We start from the raw sequence: 22,064 nt of genomic DNA, 5'->3' as shown, positions 1-22,064 counted from the left end.
CTAGAGTAAAAGATACGTTCCTGATAGCCCCAAATTACAGCAGTAGCAGCAACAGCAGCATCGATAGTAGTAGTAGTAGTAGTAGTAGTAGTAGTAGTAGTAGTAGTGGTGGTGGTGGAGGTAAAAGAGGTAAAAGGTTGTGATTATTGTGGTGGCAGTAGTAGTAGTAGTAGTAGTGGTGGTGGTGGTGGTAAAAGAGGAGGTGGTTGTGATGATTGTGGTGGCAGTAGAAGTAGTAGCAGAAGAAATAGTGGTAGTGGTAGTAGTAGTAGTAGTAGTAGCAGTAGTGGTGGTGGTGGTGGTGGTGGTGGTGGTGGTGGTGGTGGTGGTGGTGGTGGTGGTGGTAAAAGAGGAGGTGGTTGTGATGATTGTGGTGGCAGTAGAAGTAGTAGCAGAAGAAATAGTAGTAGTAGTAGTAGTAGTAGTGGTGGTGGCGGTGATGGTAGTGGTGGTGGTGGTGGTGGTGGTGGTGATGGTGGTGGAGGTAAAAGAGGAGGCGGTTGTGATGATTGTGGTGGCAGTAGTAGTAGTAGTAGTAGTAGTAGTGTCCTCCACGTTGCTCTCACTCTCCTTTTTTTGATTACCACTACTATTGTTACGATTTGCTTATGTCACAACGTATATTTTCAATATTTTCTTCGATGTGCTTCTCTAAATTGTCGATGTGCATCTTTAGTAAAATTCCTAAAACATGATGAATTTAAGAACCGTTTTAACGAGTCGTACAGGAACTCCTCTTCGGAGGAAAAGAATTTATTCGAATGAAAAAATGCTATTGCATGTATGTATGTAACTTTTCTTGTTACAGTAAAAGGAAGTAGTGATATATACGAGGAGATGCTGCAAAGTTCCTGGCTTTGGGTACAAGAAAATACAGGAGAATCAGTTATGATTTTATTCAACATATTCCCCTCTCAGATTCACACATAATGCAGCGGTCCTTCAGTTTTTCTAAGCCCAGTAAAAGAACTCGTAAAGTTGGGCCTCCAGCCAGGCCTTTTGCGACACCCTTAAAACCAGGTGCTGAAAAGGTCCTGGCTTTCAGTAAAAGAAAATACAGGAGTATCAGTTAATTATGGTTTTATTCAACATATTTCCCCTCTCAGATTCACACACTCATTGCTGGGGTTCTTCAGTTTTTCTAAGCGCAGTAAAAGAACTCGTAAAGTTGGGCCCCCGTCCAAGTATTTGGCGTCACCTTTAAAACTAGGAACTTTTCAGCGCCTCTTCGTCTTTTGTTGTGTTTAATCTGAAACTTCTGGTTTCCGAATATTCCACTGTTGCTGCTAGGCAAGAGGTACACCTATGAAACTGAAGTATTTGAAAGGCGGTTGCTACTGCTGCTGCTGCTGCTTATCCTCGAATCGACCCTGATTAAGGAGAGCTTTGATCAAGGATGCATGAAGCAAGATGCAGCAAATTCTATTATTTTTAGAAGTATCTAAGAATTATGGTCATTATCTAGCATTTCCGTTCCCATTTTTTTAAAGAACTTAGGGTATGGATTTGCGGGTAACTTGGTTGTTATTTCTAGCAGCTGGATTGTCAGTATAAGCGAATCTATAAGATGCATTCGGCAGCGACACATAGCGCACTTATTTAGTGATAAACGATGGTCTTCGAAAATAAAAGTCTCCTGGCAATTAACATGTTATAATAATGCATAACTACAAGCATCTACCTAAAAAGATACATGTACACGTTTAAGTGACACTTGAATTAATAGGATTATTAAAGGGGTTGAAATTTCGACAGGTGGACCTAAAATAGCCCGTAGTTTAACTAAGTCTTTGTTGTTTTAGTTACTAGTTGTTCAAACGGGAAATACGTAATTGTTGCTGAATATCGGAAATGACTTAAGTTTTTCAAGAACGTTCTAGATTTTACCCAATAAAAAATTTTAAATTCGTAAATTTCGGTTTTGTATTTGGTTTGCAAGATTCTATTTGTGAATTCGTGTGTTGAAGCATATCATATTGTGTCTGGGGAGAGTCATTCTGTTTTAATGCCTTATTAGTTAACACACTCACCGGTTCGATTTCCGCTCATTTAATTATTTATTTTTATTTTTCTGAGTGGAAATCGAACCGGTGAGTGTGCTAATAAGGCATTAAAACAGTATCATTTTCCGACTAAATTAACAAATGAAATAAATATTCATTGACGTTAATTATTCGAGGGCGTCATCTGCACGACAAAGTATAGTTAAGTGTTCCTAAATATGAATGAAAATATGTATGTATTTATGTATGTATGTCAATATAAACATACACACATATAGCTATGTATATAGGTATATATGTACACTTATATACATACGCATATATGTATTTGTGTGTGCATATATAATATATATTATATGTATGTGTATGTATGTAAGCATATTTGTGTCTGTGTGTGTGTGTGTGTGTGTGTATATATATATATATATATATATATATATGTATGTATTCACACACACACACACACACATGTATATGTATATGTGTGTATGTGTGTGCGTGTGCGTGCGCACAAAGAATAATATACCGAGAATAAAAAGAAACGTAATTCGAAACGTAGTGAGCAAAAGATTATGTTATTCATATCGGCAAACACGGGAGACAACTCCATACTTATCAGTTTTTTTTCCTTTTTTTTTTTTTTTTTTTTTGTTTTAGAACTCTTCAGTGAAACCTGAGCTTTACTGAAGTAACAGAGTCAGTATGCGAAAAGCACTGTATCACACATGAGGTGAGAAAATTTAGCATATTTGAAAAGAAAAAATATCACTCAGGTTAATTAACAACTGTTTGTAAGGTAGAAAGCGTCCCTAAGAAATTAACCTCATTGATTTGTTTAAATACGCTAATTTTCCACACTTACCAGTGTACAGTATTTTAACATCTACTTAATGATATTGCCATGACATCTTCGGTATATACTATAGCCTCGGTCTAACCAAGGCTTTGTGAGTGGATTTGATAGAGGGAAACTGAAAGAAGCCCGTTGTGTAAATATATATATATGTATGCGCGCGCGTGTGTGTGTGTGTGTGTGTGTGTGTGTGTGTGTGTGTGTCACACCACTTGACAACCGACCTGGTGTGTTTACGTCCGTGTAACTTAGCAGTTCGGCCGAAGAGTCCGATAGAATAAGTACCAGGTTTTAAAAAAAAAACTAATTACTGGATCGATACATCCGACTAAAAATTCCTCGAAGCCTTGCTCCAGCATGGCCGCAGTTTAATGACTGAAACGAGTAAAAGATAAAAAATAAAAGATATTTACTATACTTCTTGCAGGTATCAAAATCATATCGTCTAGCCCCTACATCTTATTTTACTGTGTTCCTTACTGACTCCATGGTGGTTGTCTTACTTGTTAGTATTGTTGTTACTTAACCCCAGACTTCAAAATTATTAGGAAATGTACAGCCCCGAACTAAATGCTTTTCTATATTTATTCCGATTCCTCTTTCTTTTCATTTCCATTTTGTTTAAGTTCGGGTTTGATTTTCCTCTTATGTAACTTCGATAAGATAAAAAAATTGGATTGTCCGACCATGCCCTCCCTCACAAATCTTATAGTTTCTTGCTATTATAAAAAAAAATATTACTTGATATATACGTGTATAAATGTATGTTCATACACACACACACACACACACACACACACATATATATATATATACGTGGTCTGACCAATAAGTATCCGGACTGTTGGCATAGTAATAAAGCTTAAAGCACGCAGAGTAAAGCCACTTGGCACACATTGGCCTTGAACTATTCTGTGCATGCGCACTAAGTTTTAACGTTCTAGCTCACATCCTTTGTTTACAGCAGTGTTTGGAAGTATCGTGTATATCGTGTGATCGTCGCATTGACCATGACAGAATGTTGAGCAGAGAATCTGGATCAAATTTTGCCAAAAGCTTGGCGATACCTACTCAGAGGCCTACGCAAAGATTTCAAAAAGTTTTCAATGTTCTCGACACAATCAAGGAGATCTTGTCCAGCTGAGACCCGAGTGTCTTTTTGGCCAGCTGAAAGCAGTTTGGGCACATGCATCTTATACCCAACCGTAACTAATCAGCACATCTTCTGATAACTCATGGATGGTGATTCGACGATTTCCACTCACAGCTGCACGCACATCTGCGACTTTTTTGTCGGTTCTGCTGGTTGCGAGTCTCCCAAAATATCTGTCGCTATTGACATTTTTTCGGTCATCTTGGAAACTTCTGAAACACTCGTATACTTGTGTGGGGCTCATACACTCCTCTCCATACACTTTCTGCAACTTAGCATAGGCCTCTGAGCAGGTATCGCCATGACAACTTTCTCTCTTATGCTCAATGTGACGATAACATGCTACATACGTTTCTTCCAAGCACTCCTGTAAACAGTGTGAGCTAGAACGTTAAAACTTAGTGCGCATGCACATCAGAATTCAAGATGGTCTATCTGTGTCAAGCGGCTTCACTCTGCGTGCTTTAGCTTCGTTACTATGGCAACAATCTGTATACTTATTGCTTAGACCTTGCATATATTTATAGAATATAGACACACACACACACACACACACACACACACACACACACACATACGTCTATATAAATACATGTGTGTGTATATAGGATCCAAAATGATTGCGCACACATAGGTGCACATATTCACACACACATACACAAACAAACATAAATGAAATTTTTCCTTCATATATCTGTATATTCAATGTGATGTTATACAGTGAAACTTGCCATATTTTCGAGTTGAGAGCTCTACTCAGTAATTATATCTAGCATGTACGATTCTCTTAAGTAACCATTTAGTGTTCTCTTTTAACTCACAACTGGACCTTTCCTCAATCGCGTGGTGCTCCTTTATTGGGGTTTAAAATTTACAAAATATTTAGTAGTTTCAGAAAAAGAGTTTATGCTTTTATGTTTCTTTTCTAAAAACAAGAACATTGAACTGATTAAATACTTACTCTTCTTGGAGCCAGAACTTGCTTCAGACGCTACACTCTCTTCTTCAACACTCTTCTGTTGAAACGGCACCAAAGCTGGGTTGAGACCATATACCACAGGGGGGCCAAATACGGGTAGGTGTGGACGATCTTCACAAAAAATAGGTACAATCAAATTTTCATCATCTTTAATCTCTTCATAATAATCAGGTTGTTTCCCGGCCAGTTTTCTCTGCATAAGTTCCTCCTCAGTTAATGGCTGAATCGTCATTTCAGGAATGACAATTGTTTTCTTTTCCACAGTTGGTGACGTGTCTCTTTTAGGAACAGTCTGCAATTTTGATTGATAATTAGGTAAAGGAATATCTAATTCATCTAATTGCACATCACCCCATGGCTTTTTAACCACTTCTTTTAGGTTAACCACATTAAATTTGGGTATATTTATATTGGAGCTAAAATCAGCTGGAGCAACGTTTTCTTTGTCTTCTACGGGAAAAGAAACTGGAGAACTCGGTGGCATGGGCGACACAGACGGTGATTTAAACGGCTGCGGTTTGGCAGCAATTAAAGGTGGCGGTGGTCGCAAAGGTAGGTGACTAGCGACCTTTGGCTTTGTACCAATTGATTTATGTGGCTCTAGGGGACCCATATAGGTATGGTGAACTTTTGTTTCGGTGGTTGTTACATGATTATGTTGATCCTGAGTAATTTGTGTGACATTACTCTGATGAGTGATTCTCTGCTGTTGAATTAAATTTTGATCGGGATGAACTGCTTGCGGGGTGACGGATCGATTATCGATAGGTTGTTGGATCCCCTGTGACCCCCCATAAGAATTTTGGTGGATTTGGTTAAATACTTGCGGTTCCTGTTGTTGGTTTGGTCTTCCGGGCATCATAAAGTTGGTGTGCTTTTGTTGAGTGGTTTTAATGATGTTTTGATGCGTTGTCTTCTTCGTCATAATTGAGCGCTCAGGTTTTTTATTCTGCTGTGTTGGCTCTGCCATCTTAAACGAAGTAGTAACTGATTTGTATGACGTCTGAACAGATGGAGGGTTTGCCACGTCAGCAGTAGTGTCTGGTGCGTCTGAACCCCTGGGTAGCTTTTGCAAAGGATCACCCCTTAAAAATATAAAATCAAAATTTCGTTTAAAATATTTACCAAAAGAGTCTGTAAAAATGGACAGACAAACAGACAGAGCGAAAGATAGACATAGACGAACAGACAGATAAGCAGAGAGACAGACGGATAGATAGATAGAGAGAGAAAGAAAGAGCTAGAGAGAGAGAGAGAGAGAGAAAGAGAAAGAAAGAGTCAGACAGACAGACAGAAACAGACACATACAGAGTGAATGAGTGAGTGAGTGAGTAGATTGATAGACTGATTGATTGATTGTTACAGTAGTACATTATTTAGAACAGATAGAAATTTAATGTAGATTAAACAATGAAAATGGCTGGCTTTGATTATTTATATGAAATTAAACTAACAAAATCGAAAACAAAAATCCAAGTTCCACTTAATCACATTTTAAAACATGTCACGTCACAGCGGGAATTAAGTAAATTGAAACTCAAATAACGATGAATATTGTACGAGTGCACAAATACATCTTAGAGACATTATGTAAATGAGCAGACATTTAGCAAATGTGGCTAGTCTTTTACTTGTTAACAATCATCTGACTGCGGCCATGCTGGAGCACCGCCTTGAAGTGTTTTAGTCGAACAAATCAACTCCAGGACTTATTTTTAAGCCTAGTACTTATTCTATCGGTCTCTTTGCCGAACCGCTAGTTAACAGGAACGTAAACACGCCAACACTAGTTGTCAAGCGATTATGGTGGGAGGAGGGGGAACAAACACAGACACAAACACAGACACAAACACACGCACACACATAGATATGTATACGATGGGTTTCTTTCAGTTTCCGTCTACCAAATCCACTCAAACACTTTGGTTGGCTCGAAGCTATTGCAGAAGGTACTTGCCCAATGAGCCACGCCTGCGCCTATTTTTTCTAAACAAAAGCAAATCTGGAACATCACATTAACATCAGCATGAGCAAGCACTGATATTGCTTGCGGCCAACAGTGGATAATGAATACAGGAATTATAAATCCATCATAGTACATACGAGGGGATGCTGAAAAGTTCCTGGTTTCGGGTAAACTAAAATGCAGGAGACTAAAATACAGGAGTTAATAATAATTTTACTCAATATATTCCCCTCTCAGATTCGCACACTCATTGCAGCGGTCCTTCAGTTTTTCTAAGTCCTGTAAAAGAACTCAGAAAGTTGGGCCGCCAACCGGGTCTTTCGCGATACCCTTAAAGCCAGGAACTTTGCAGTACACCATTATATATATATATATATATATATATATATATATATATATATATATATATATATATTCTTTTATTCTTTTACTTGTTTCAGTCATTTGACTTCGGCTATGCTGGAGCACCGTCTTCAGTCGAACAAATCGACCCCAGGACGTAAACACACCAACATCAGCGTCCAGCGGTGGTGGGGGACAAATACAGATACACACATACATATATATATATATATATATATATATATATATATATATATATATATATATATATATATATACGACTGGCTTCTTTCAGTTTCCGTCTCCCGAATCCACTCACAAGGCTTTGGTCGGCTCAAAGCTATAGTAGAAGATACTTGCCAAAGTGCCACTCAGTGGGACTGAACCCGGAACCATGTGGTTAGGAAGCAAGCTTCTTATTTCCTTATTGCCCACAAGGGGCTAAACACAGAGGGGACAAACAAGGACAGACAAAGAGATTAAGTCGATTACATTGACCCCAGTGCATAACTGGTACTTAATTTATCGACCCCGAAAGGATGAAAGGCAAAGTCGACCTCGGCGGAATTTGAACTCAGAACGTAACGGCAGACGAAATACCGCTAAGCATTTCGCTCGGCGCGCTAACGTTTCTGCCAGCTCGCCGCCTTACCACACAGCAACTCCTGCACCTACACACACAGAGGAGGGGGTGCTGAAAAGTTCCTGGCTTTGGGTACAGGAAAATATAGGAGGATCAGTTTATTATCATTTTATTCAACATATTCTCCACTCAGATCCACACACTCATTGCCGCGGTCCTTCAGTTTTCTAAGCCCTGTAAAAGAACTTAGAATGTTGTAACACCAACCAGGTCTTTCGCGACACCCTTAAAGCCAGGAATTTTACAGCACCCCGTCGTATGATTGATACTGGGATGAATACGTTAAACAATTCAAGATTCATTTCAGTTAAAAATTGTTAGGTTTCCATGTCAACCAGCCTGCGTAGGTGATATGATTTGCAGTGACGTGTAGTGATCATTAAAATATCACCTCTACAGGTGCACAGTGTTTTCTCAAGAACACAACACACCTCCCGGTACGGGAATCGAAACCTCGATATTACGATCATGTATACGACAACCTAACCAGTAGACTACTTGCTTTATACGTGTGTAAGGGTGCGGGTGTGGAGGCTGTATGACTGCGGTTGTGGGGGCAGATACAAGCACAATGAGACACACGCACACACGCGCGCGTATATATATATATATATATATATATATATATCGATAGAGCAGCGTGTTGGAAGAGGTGGGTGGTTTTGTCATACTTTTTTCCTTTTTCGGTGGGAGGCGCTTTTTGGTCGACATTACGAAAAAGCGCACACACATACACAGATGTGCATACATACTCACGACCATGCCTGTATACACACACTCATATGTATGTGCATGTGTATGCGCGCGTGCGTGTGTGTATATGCTTGTATGTAAATGTGTGTGTATGCACGCATGCATGCATATATTGACTTGCGCAATTCACGCTAAATGGGAAACACCACTTCAGATAATGTAATCAATAGCTGTATAGGAGCCACCATGAAGTTACTATGGAAACTAAAGTGATAATCAAATCAAGGCAAGGAATATCTCACACGTGTTACATCAGGCGTGTGTAATGTAAATGTATTACAATGAGCTACTTGGTGATTGGCTGGTGATTGGCTAGTGATTGGTTGGTTTGTTACAATATTACTGTCTGAGATCTTTGTGTAATGAATGTTGTTGTTGAACCTGTTGTTGTTGGAATTGTTTAGCTCTAGATCAACTCTACTCAAGCGGCTCTATGATCAAAGGCTTTCTAGCCTCGACCATCCCGTCTTCTGTTCAAATACAGTGTATCTAGGAGTACATAATATCTAGTGTGTTCTTTTCACAGATACTCTTGGATTTGATTTTAGACAGAGTGAAGTTTTTTTTTTTTTTATTCTATTTAGTTGAGGCTTGTTAGTGTTACTATTTAACCTTAGCTTAAGGTGGAGAGCTGGCAGAATTGTTAGCGCGTCGGACAAAATATTTATCAGCATTTCTTCTGGCTCTTTACGTTCCGATTTCAAATTGCGCCAAGGTCAACTTTGCTCTTTGTTTTAACATCCTTACAGGGTCGATAAAATAAATATCAGTTGGGCACTGGACGTTGTAATCGACTAACATCCTCCCCAAACACTGCTGGTTCTGCGCCAAAATTTGAAACAATTATTTAGTCCGAGGTTTACCGTGACCAGGCTGCTCCATGATAATCAGCATTCCAATTATGGCCATCTCACCTTATTGTCAGACAGTATATTTAGGACTGCATTATGCCCTTCCTATGAGAGTAGGGTACGATTTGAGGGAAATTTGGCCGAACGTAGCTGTATTTCATCCTTGCTTATACTTAAGGTTGCTTTTGTTTAATCCTTGATCAGTCCTGATAAAGTAGAATTCTAATTAAAGGCACTCCAGCCGTAAACATACAACTTTTTTCAGAACGCTCTTGTTATGGGCCATACCTACAGGTGTCAACGTTCATAGACTTCCATACCAAAGTCTGAAGATACAGTAGCAATTTCCCGTTTCCTTTCGCTGGTTTCTTTGCAGCTTCCTCCATTAGTTCCCTGCTTTCCCAAGCTCATCCTTGTTGCACAGGATGACCGGGGACTTTTTCACGAAACGGGACTCTGAAGTTAATGGTGAGCGTGAAACAATTGAACATGAAACCATTGAAACAAGCACAATTAGATTGATCTGTGGAAAAGGCAGGTTGTTAGCAATTTCAACTTGGGTTATTTATCTGAAAATCAAGGTAAGATAATTTATCCCGATTAGGCTGTGAAAGAGGAAGAGGAGCAGGAATTATAGCTTCCAGCTCTAACTTACAACACTGAATATGCTATTCTCACAGAATAAAGAATTTGACAAACATATAGATCTAGGAAAGTGATGGGGGTGATGTTAAGGCAGCAAAACGAAATGGATAACAAAAGAGAAAGGGCATCTTTTAGTTTTTATCTTGTAATTGCTTCTGTTATTAGACAGCGGCCGCCGTGCAGGGACACCAGCAGAATTCTATCCGAATGAAAAGAACCCAGTGCTTATTTCTTTTAAGCCTGGTACTTACTCTGTCGGTCTCTTTTACCGGACTTCTAATTTATGGCGATGTAAACACACCAACACCAGTTACCAAGCGGGGGGGACAAACTCAGATACACACACACACACACAAACACACACACACAAACACACACACACACACACATATCCATACGCAGGGCTTTAGTCGGCCTGGGGCGTTAGTAGAAGACACGTGCCGAAAGTGCCACGCTGTGGGACTGGAACCGGAACTATGAGGTTGGAAAACAAACTCCTTATAACACACCACGCCTGCACCGATTTGTTTAAGTTAAAAGTGAAATGAGCTGAGAAATGCTGATCTTTAACAGTGAATTGGTACTGATATATATGTCGGAAATAGCAGAGAAGCAAATATTCTGCTATAAAGTGAAAAGAAAAATGCAACGATTGTCTCACCTGTATATCTCCAAGACCAGTGGTTGACCAACAATGGATTCCAACGTGTCCATAACCGACTCATGACTTTTACCGCGAACTGGTACTCCATTTACTTTCAGAAGTGTATCAGCCTCTCTCAGATGAGTGTGTGCCTTGCTCTTCTTCCGTACCTAAATGAATGAAGAAATTACAATGTAATGATGTCGTAACACAATTACGATTTTCTTGTCATGCTTCTCATATGATTTAAACACAATTTAAATGTATTTTATGCCATTTGTTTTTATAATCAGTCTTTAGGTTTCATTTGTTTTCATTCATGTGATGAAATAGCAATTATAACGTTCACTCACGCCTTATGCAACTGTTGTATGTAAGCTACACCTGGAGATCGAAACTGGATAGCATACCCCCATTTACCTGGAACTTATTACCTAATCAGCGACATGTACAATTTGATGACACTGAACGTGTCATACCTGCAGGAACAAAATTTGCTTAGGGGGATGTGAACCCAGCTCCAACCCAAGATTTTCACAGCATTTTCATTGGCCTCACCAAGAAAAATTTTAGTGGGTGTGCTTGCAACCCCTGCACCCCTGTCTCCGAGCCTATTACTTACATGTATTGTCGACGTCGGCTTCCACTCGTCAAGGAGACAATGGAAATGTTTCCTTTCCCTTCATTCTCCTTCCAGACCCCTTCTTCTCCTCTCATCCTCCCTCTTCTTATCACATCATATGTGATAACCGTGAAGGCCTATTTGGGAGTGGCAAACCCCCACAGATAAAACTGAGTCGTGGTATGTGGTTAGTAATGGGGGTGGGAGTTGTATAACAATATTGTTAATGTAAATATTGTTACTGGAAATAATAGCAATACTGCTAATATTGTTAATTCGCTGTTTCTGCATTTTAATATTGTGTTAATTGATGGCGGCGAGATGGCAGAATCGTTACCGTGCAAGACAAAATGCTTAGCGGCATTTCTTCCGGTTTTACGTTCTGAGTTCAGATTCTGCTGAGGTCAACTTTGCCTTTCATCCTTTCAGGGTCGATGAATTAAGTACCAGTAGAGCACTGGGGTCGATGTAATTGACTTACTCTCTCCCCTAAAATTGCTGCTGTTGTGCCAAAATTTGAAGTCATTTTTGCGTAAATTCAACCCCTAAACACAGAATAGCAAGTTGATAGTGAATGCGCATCGTTTGGTGGCTAGGGTATTCGGCTCATGATCGTAAAGTCGGGAGTTCAATTGCCGGCGACGTGTTGTGTCCTCCAGTCCCCTCAGCTGGCAAAGATGAGTTGTACTTGCATTTAAAAGAGCCAGCCTCGTTACATTCTATATATCTTCCTGATAACTCTGTTAAGGTTACGCGTGTCCATGGAGTACTCAGTCACTTGCATGTTTATTTAGAAGCAAGCTGTTCCGTTGATAGGATCGACTAAAAACCTCGTCGCCGTAACCGACAGAGTGAACACCAGCTAGTTGATATTATTGAGATGTCCCTTAACAACTATGCTTAACCATAACATCTATTAAAATTAGTCTTCCCAGTACTTGACTGGTTCTTTATGCTATCGACCCCGAAAAGATAAAAGGCAAAGTTGATTTCGGTGAGATTTGAAACCAAGAACGTAAAGAGCCAGAAGAAACACTGATATAATGCGATATTACTTCCAGATAAGGCGATGAGCTGGCAGAAACGTTAGCAGGTCAGGCGAAATGCTTGGCAGTATTTCGTCTGTCACTACGTTCCGAGTTCAAATTCCGCCGAGGTCGACTTTGCCTTTCATTCTTTCGGGGTCGATAAATTAAGTACCAGTTTCGTACTGGGGTCGATCTAATCTAATGATCCCTTCCCAAAAAATTTCGGGCCTTGTGCCTAGAGTAGAAAAGGATATTTCTTCCAGTTCTTTACATTCTGGTTGCAAATCTCACTAAAGACAACTTTGCTTTACATCCTTTCAGCATGAGTAATAAAAAAAACTGCTAGTCAAGTATTGGGCTCTATAGCATCGATTAATGGCTCTTCGCTAACAACCGTTAGTGTTATGTTGCCACTAGAACCATTATTCTCATGTACTTGTATTATTTTTTTCTCTCTCTCTCTCTAGAGCGTATAGAGCCGGTTTACACGTTTTCCATGGCGTATAAATGATCAAGATCACAACAACCGTCCTGGACAGGATGCTGGTCCGTAGCAAGCTCGCAACTTTTGAGAAGGAGTGGGAAGAGCAATTCTATTCTATTATATCGTCCCAGGAGTTCGATTCGTACTTTACTTTAGCGATCCTGCAAGGTAAAGTTGACTTCGACGGGATTTAAACTCAGATTGTGAAGAACCAAATAGAATGCCACTCAGCATTTTGTCCGGCGCGCTAACGATTCTACCAGCTCACCATTTTTACATACTTATATAGTTGTCTGTTAGTATTGTTATATTCTTGTATATTTGTTTCCTGATATTTATATTTTAATGCAGATACGATAGCTTATTACATGTTGCTTATTTTCTACTTTACTTCTTGTGGTTTTGTTTAACTCTTTGTTCGAATATTTTTATACGTTTGAGTATTTGTGTTTTTTGTGTTTACATATATGATACGTGTGTGTGTGTGTGTGTGTGTGTGTGTGTGTGTGTGTGTGTGTGTGTGCGTATACACTATGTGTGTGTCTGCATGTGCGTGTGTGCATTTGTGAGTGTGTGCATATATGCGAGTTTGAAGGCATAGATGGATGGCTGCGTAACTGTCACACATGAAGGGTTAACATGCATACCTTCATATGAATATATATATATATATATATATATATATATATATATATATATATATATACGAGTGGCGCATGAAAAGTTTTGAGCCTTCATGTTTTGTTTTTGTCTTTTTGAGGCTCGAGCCTTTTTATACACCCTTTGTATATATACATACATGCATACATCATTATATATACTTATATGTATGTATGCCCCTATATGTAAACACGTATGTGCGTGAATATATATATATATATATATATATATATATATATATATATACAGATATACAGATAGATAGATAGATAGATAGATAGATAGATAGATAGATAGATAGATAGATAGATATGCGTTTTCGTTCGTAGATTTGCATTGATACATATATATATACCTATGAATATAGTACATATAAACTCGTACGAAATTATGTTAAACCTTATCTACATCCGGATGATTGTGTATGTATAGCTAAGCTCATTCAATATATGTTTCCCGGCATCTGTATGCAATTATATTTTCCATATATCTCTTTACTTAGACACGGTTGTGAGTGAATATATGTTCTAGTACTTAGCTATGTTCATATAAATAGTTGTTCGTTCACTACCACAGCGTAACACCTTCTGTAGCCTCGAACCGATGAAAGCCTTGTGAGTGGATTTCGTAGACGGAAACTGAGAAAAGCCCGTCGTATATGTGTGTATGTGTGAGTGTGTGCGCGTGTATGTGTGTATGTGTGTGTGCATCTGTGGCCTTGTGTATGCATTTGTCACCCCCACCAACGCTTGACAACTGGTGTTGGTATGTTTACGTCCCAATAATCTACTCCTAGGGTCGATTTGTTCGACTAAAAACCCTTCAGTTTGGTGCTCCAGCATTGCCGCAGTCAAATGACTGAAACAAGCAAAAGATAAAAGACACAAGAACAAATAACGTATATATATTGTATTTACATGTGTGTGTGTGTGTGTGTGTGTGTGTGTGTGTGTGTGTGTGTGTGTGTGTGCGCGCGCGCGCGTATGTGTGTGTTTGCGCGCGTGCGTGTGTGTGTGTGTAGGTAGGTGTGTGCTTGCGTGTGTGTATGCGTGTGTGTGAACGCAGTGTAATTCAGAAATCACTTTAGCATTTAGACTATCTTTTCCCTTTATCTTTTATTTGTTTCAGCACTTCGACTACGGCCATGCTGGGGCACCGGCCACGAAGAGTTTAGTCGAACGAATCGACTCCACCACCCTCTAATACTTCTTTCTTCAAGTTTGGTACTTATTCTATTGGTCTCTTTCGGTGAAATGCTATGTTACGGGATGTAAACAAACCAACGCCGTTTGTGAAGCGGTTGTGATATGGGCCAAACTTATCTGCAGGTTTGTATTTGCAGATGTGTTCTGCCTATTATTCTTCTTGTTGCATTTGTGTACACGTAAAAGATTCTTTCTACATTTCTAGCAGACAGACAGACAAACACACAGAGGCAGATAGATCGATAGATAGATAGATAGATAGATAGATAGATAGATAGATAGATAGATAGATAGATTGATAGATTGATTGACTGATTGATTGATTATGAGAAAACGTAAGATTAACATATCACCTAATTTTGAAATACGCCTGTATAACAATGCGAATGTGCTTTAGTCTCTATAAACAAGTATTCATACATTTGTGTACTATGTTTATATAATGTGGTTGTGATGTGGGCATGTGTGTGTGTGTGTGTGTGTGTGTGTGTGTGTGTGTGTGTGTGTGTGTGTGTGTGTGCGTGTGTGTTTAAGGCATCAAACGACAGCAGATCTCAATCGTTGATAAGCAAATTTAAGTTTGATTAGCAGCTGAGCTTTGTGGAGAGTTAAACTATAAAACCTGATGAAATCTATCAAATATCCCTTGCACGCAACCTGCTGAGAGAATTCGTAGCATGTGCAAATGCATTAATTCTGCTGCAGCTGTTGGTATAGCTGTAACTGTTGCTATTGATGGTGCTGTTACTAACTGGTGCAAACGGATTAAGCAAAAGTTTAGACGGAATTTAAAATTTTCTACCCTTAATAGTAAAAAACAAATGTACGAAATCTGAATACTTTCAAATCATGAGCAATCATTAACTTAATTTGATCACGAGAATAATATTCGATTACTGGTGTTTGTTATGCATTTGTTTTCGTTTCTTTTTCGTTGTAGTTTTTGTTGTTGCCTGTTATTTTGATTGTTCTCTCATTGTTGTAGCTCATACAATTGTTTTAGTTATTGTTGCTGTTCTTTGTTGATGAGTTAGCAGACATTATGGAACGGCACAGAATAAAATGCACTACATATAATTAGTTTTCTTCCTCTAGTGATCGTAGTTGAAAATCCACCGAGATCGACTTTGCCTTTCATCTTTCCAAGGTCGATAAAAATAAGTCTGAGGCAGGATTGAAGTTGATCCAATCGAATGTACCCTTCACCTACAAATGCCTGGACATTTTCCAAAGGATGAAATCATTATAAGTATATCTCAACATACAAATTTGGCTGCGATATAAACAGTAACTATCTCCCCATACAACGATAAAAGCCTTTGTTTAATGTTTGTTAGGTTTTTTTAAAACTTTGTTTTGTATCAAAATTAGGCTTCGCCTAGGTTTTCTCTTTTTTTAGTAATACTAAACATAACTATTTATATTCTATGTAAACATTTATTGTAACTGAATATAAACCAGATTGCTTAGTAATTTAGTAAAAGGTGAACTATTCAAATATGTTTACTTTATTCATCAGTTTCTGGAGTAGATATTGGATGATAAGAGATCACGTGGAGCCCTGTATTAGAAATTGTTTGGGAAAGACGTCATTTACGTGTTAACTAAATGTTCGCTGCAAGCACACAGGACAACAATCAGAATTAAACTGTCTTAAATTCTCCAGAGTCAAAGAAATATGTAACAATTGCGTTACAGTTTCAATGAGTAATATAGCAAAAGATGTTACAAACAAGAATCTAAAATGTTGACTAGGAAGCTTTCTGGGATCAAATCAGACGAAGATAAACTGCACTTTTCATTCTTTTGGGCTCTATAAAACAAGAAACTGTAGCGCATCAGATCGAACATCCATATTCTCACTCAAACGATGGTCATGTGACTACTTCAAGAATTATAGCGACTAAAAATATGGGGAAACTTCTGCAAACCTATCTGTCTTTCTGAATAGGCGCAGGTGTGGCTGTGTGAGAAGAAGCTTGCTTCCCAACCACATGGTTCCAGGTTCAGTTCCACTGCGTAGCACATTGGGCAAGTGAGGATTTGAAAGACGGAAATTGAAAGGAGCCTGTCGTGTGTGTGTGTGTGTGTGTGTATTTTTGGGTCTGTGTGTCTCCCACCACCGCTTGACAACCGGTGTTGGTTGGTTTACGTCCCCGCAACTTAGCGGTTCGACAAAAGTAGTCCAATAGAATAAGTACCAGACTTTTAAAAATAAGTACTAGGGCCGATTCATTCGACTAAAATGTTCTTCAAGGCAGCGCCCCGGCATGGAGGCACTGAAACAAGTAAAAAGGTAAATAAAAAAATAGTCTGGTATTTTATTTTTATGATACTTCACTCTGCACTTTGGGAAGATTGTGTAAAAAAAATGCACTATAATTTAATTTCTTCCAAAATTCATGCGTGTTGCTCCATCCTCCAGAGCCAACAAGTAAAATAAAGTTACTGATGAAACGCACAGACGCAAATATCGAAATCTGTGTGTGTTTGTGTGAATGTGTGTGTTTCTGAATATGATTTTATATGCATTTATGTTTGTGTATGTGTGATCTTTTGTCTACACACGTATATTTACAAGTGATTTCATTTATGAATCTGTTAATCATTTCTGTCACATTGTCTTACAATAAACGCCAAATATCTGAAGTAAATTGTATTTATTCATTTTCATTTGTGCATATACTTATTTTCATGAGTATTTTGTTGTTCTTTTTCTATTAATTTCCGTTTGTTACTAGGCTACAGTAAATGTATGCGTACTTACACACACATATGTAAGCATGTATGTATGTATGTATGTATGTATGTATGTGTATGTTCTCTTCTATTTTCAGTTATTTTGAAGTCTTCCTGTAAAGAAGGTGTTGCTTTCTAACAAAGATATGAGTCCACTATTTGAATTGAGATGAAGAAACCAAATTCACATTCAGAACTTTAGAAAATTCTTGCATATTTTTACTTTCCCACTTACAGATAGTATCTATAATTTACGTAAATATGAATATATGAATGCTTCAACCGAAGAAGGCTTTGGTTGAAACGCTTTGCATATCACAGAAAGATAACAACGGTGAATAAATTATGTAATTCTGCATCATACGGTACACTCGAGCGAAAGTGTTAACTAAGAGTAGTAGCATATCTATGTGTGTGTGTAGAGAGAGAGAGAAGGATAAGAATGGTACAGACAGGTATGCAGTATTCACAACATCCATAATATTCTTTTCTGCTCTAGGCACAAGGCCCGACATTTTTGGGGAGGGAGCCAGTCGATTACATCGACTCCATTACGCAACTGGAATTTTATTTATCGATACCGAAAGGATGAAAGGCAAAGTCGACCTCGGTGGAATTTGAACTCAGAACGTAAAGACAGATGAAATATTGCTAAGCAATTTCGCCTGGCGTGTTAACGTTTCTGCCAGCTCACCGCCTTACAACATCCATAATATTACGCAATATGTTACACAATATGTTACGCAAATCTCAACTCATCAGGCTAACCAAATAAGCAAGCAAGCAGTGATATGTTGATTAATCAACAGTTGATCAACAAGTTAAATTTCTTATCAGAATTACCATCATCTTATAAATATAAAGTGGGTACTATCTGTCAATCATCAAAAGTGGAAAGCAGAAAGATGTTGCAAATTAAATAACAGTTTCTATTCCAACGATGTCATTAAACTTAGCAACCTCGTTCATCAAGGCTGGTGGCAAGCATGTTATTCGATGATGAGTTGAGAGTTGCGTAACATTAATTTTATGGATGTTGCGCATACTGCATACTTATCTGTACTATGCTTACGTCACAATAAAGAATTATCGAAGCAGCAGTAACAAAACCAGGTAACCCATTCGTCTGTTTTAATTATGTTTATACGCCACAATTAAAGTTCCATTCATTGTTGGATACTTTTTCATAGTACTGGGTACTGGAGTTGTCGATTACTAACAATTATGAAGCCCCTTCAACGATACATTGTATGCTATGATAATGTATTGCTTAACTGTTTGTTTGGCGTTATTCTGTCAGGCCAATAATTGCGGCGTGCTTAACTATGATATGCGTTGATCCTTTAGGTATCCCATGTAATTAAAGCTATATATATATATATATATATATATATATATATATATATATATATATATATATATATATATATATATATATACGAGGGGGTACTGAAAAGCTCCTGGCTTTAAGGTTATCGCGAAAAGCCTGGTTGGAGGCCCAACCTTCTGAGTTCTTTTACAGGACTTCAAAAAACTAAAGGATTGCTGCAGTGTGTGAATCTGAGAAGGGAATATCTTGAATAAAAAACATAATTAGCTGATCCTCTTGTATTTTATTTTACCCAAAGCCAGGAACTTTATAACACCAACCAAATGTATATATATCGGGTTCCTGCATGACCATCTAGTTTCATCAGCAGGGCAAGATGGATTTGTGCGAGATGGTTTGTATCATGTTGAGGGTATAAAACATACACAATTTAGATCACCTTGTAAGTACATATTAGCATAGATGTTGTCACGTATATGTACATTTTTACACATATTCTATACGCATGTATGTATGTATGTATTTAATAATATATAAGAATGCACGAAATTCTCGGACCTTGTGTCACTCAGTTACTGCTGCTAAATATTAATATACATAAATACATGAATTTGTTTGTATGCTTATGTATATATGTATGGATCGTTGATGATTTTCTTCCTCCGTCTTCTTTTTCTCTTGGACTTTCCTCTCTCTCCTATTTCTGAAGAAGAGCTTTACTCGAAACGTAAAAATACTTTTCTCTCCTTCCCTGAGCGTCTGTTAATACTTTGCATGCATGTACCACGTCCTCGCATTGTTGTTTTTTGTTGTTGTATTTTTTCTTTTTTTTCTGGATTAATTATATACGTATACAGATATACACGTCCAAATATATACACATATATGCACATACGTGTATATACACGTATGCGTATATATGCATATATATTTGTGCGTGCATATGTGTATACGTATGTATTTATGCATGCACCTCAGTGTGTTTGTATATGTTTGCATAAATATATACTTAGACGAGCTAGTTCCATATCTAGCTTCCTATATTTAAAAGTATATCGTAAATGTGTATGTATATAAATGTGTGTGTGAGTGTGTATGTGTGGTTGCGTATATGGACATGCATATGTGTACGTGTATATGTGTATATGTATAGAGGTAAATGTATGCCTAAACGTATTTCTGTGAGACATGCTTATAATACAGATCAATTTGTTAAAATCATATTTTGCCCAAAGTTTCAACAATAAAATTAAATTATAAACAAAATACATTGATATTGGCTAGCGCCTATGAAACATAATTGTGTTTGCTTTCATCCTCACATATCTAAAAAACGGTTAAGCTGTTTATTTATTCCACGCACGAATAAAAATAGATAATAGATCTGAACAGATATCTGTATGGTGTCTCTCAAATAGGTATAAATTTTTAAATTTCCACTATCAGCAACACCAGCGTCATTTTAACTTCTATGTCATAAAGCTAAAATTCAGTCAACTAAAAACATTTTATGAAAATATAGTTACAAACCTGACTTTTGCGTTATAACAAACTCTACAGTCAACAACCAAGACTCTTCTTTTATTATGCATTCTTCTAAATACAATATAATTCAGCTTCATTAAATTTAATTTGTTTCTTCAATTATCTTGAATTTTTGAGCAAGTTATGATATATATATATATATATATATATATATACATACATACATACAGGGTGGACCAAAAGTCACGCACCAAATCATTTTACATTTTTTTATATTACGTTATTATTTTATTGTTATTATTGTTGTTGTTGTTGTTGCTGAGGTGATGAGATGTCAGAATTGTTAGCACGCCGGGCAAAATGCTTAGCGGCGTTTCGTCTGTCTTTATGTTCTGAGTTCAAATTCCGTAGAGGTCGACTTTGCTTTTCATTCTCTCGGGGTCGATAAATTAAGTACCAGTTGGGTATTGGGTTCACTGTAATCGACTAGCACCCCACAAAGTCACAAATTTCAGGCCTTGTGCCTATAGTAGAAAGGATTATTATTATCATTGTTATTGCTGTTGTTGTTGTTGGTGGTGGTGGTGGTAGAGTTGTTGTTGGTGGTGGAGTTGTTGTTGCTGGTATTGTTATTGTTATTAGTATTCATTTTGTTCATGTACAAGTACGTGTGTATTTATCATTATCTTATCTATTTTATTCAATTTTAGAAAAATCGAAGCACGTCTAACAATACCGGAGCGTACTGAACTTATTCTGTACTTGACATTTGGCCCACCCTGTATACACACACACATATATATATATATATATATATATATATATATATATATATATTTATTTATTTATTTAACTACTTATTTTTGTTTTAAACATATTTATGCTACTTGCATAACGAACATGATTTAAAGGTCTCGCAACACTTCATTTCAGAATCACTATATATGTATAGCGCCCAAATGGATAATGTGCTTACATATCCTACCAATAGATTCTTAATCTGTGGCCTTTCATGAACCATTTCTTGTCAACAGGAATTCTAACAAACATCAAGTGTAGGCCATTGTGTCGAGTGACTGCTACAAATATATATTTTTGTCGCTTCACATTGTTTAATATTATGACATGTAATGCTAAAGTCACAGTATTTCGTTCAAATACACTTTGTCTGGTGTGAAACTGTCCGTTCTTGGTATGATAATGATTGGTGTGTGTTCAAATCTATAATAGATATCAATGCAAAATATCGAAAAAAAACATATTCATATATAGATAGGTAGATAGATAGATAGATAGATAGATAGATAGATAGATAGATAGAGAGAGAGAGAGAGGGGGGAGATGGGGAGAGGAGAGACAGAGGGGGCATGAATGTGAGCTAAGAAGTCTGCTTCCCAACCACATGGTACCACGTTTAGTCTTACTGCGTAGAACCTTGGGCAAGTATTTTCTCCTTTAGCACAAGACGTACAAAGCCTTGTGAATGGATTTGATAGACGGAAACTGAAAGTCCGTCGTATGTATACATCCATCTGTGTGTGTGGGGGGGGGGGGGGGGGTAAATATATATTTATGCATTATTTTATTCTTTTACTGGTGTCAGTCGTTTGACTGCGACTATGCTGGGGTACCGCCTTGAAGGGTTTTAGTCGAACAAATAGACCTCACAGCTTTTTTTTT

At 37.8% G+C, this 22,064-nt stretch overlaps 1 protein-coding gene across 4 annotated transcripts in view; it reads right to left on the bottom strand.

The window, feature by feature from the left end:
* The window catches only part of LOC106882558 (uncharacterized), a 213,305-nt gene that overhangs the window by 84,351 nt on the left and 106,890 nt on the right, over positions 1-22,064 (bottom strand). For all 4 annotated transcript variants that reach the window (XR_008264440.2, XR_016242235.1, XM_052968894.2 and 1 more), the window contains exons 3-4: positions 10,850-11,001; positions 4,971-6,073 (exon numbers count right to left, since the gene is read on the bottom strand). Coding sequence is in view for 2 of the 4 variants with exons in the window: in XM_052968894.2 (XP_052824854.1) it covers positions 4,971-6,073; positions 10,850-11,001 (1,255 nt within the window). In the remaining 2 variants the exon portion in view is untranslated. The remainder of the gene's footprint in view (positions 1-4,970; positions 6,074-10,849; positions 11,002-22,064) is intronic.

The sequence above is a fragment of the Octopus bimaculoides genome, chromosome 6, assembly GCF_046866305.1.
Source record: "Octopus bimaculoides isolate indiv1 chromosome 6, ASM4686630v1, whole genome shotgun sequence".
Classification (NCBI taxonomy): Eukaryota; Metazoa; Mollusca; class Cephalopoda; order Octopoda; family Octopodidae; genus Octopus; species Octopus bimaculoides.
This window is presented reverse-complemented; position numbering and strand designations above follow the sequence as displayed.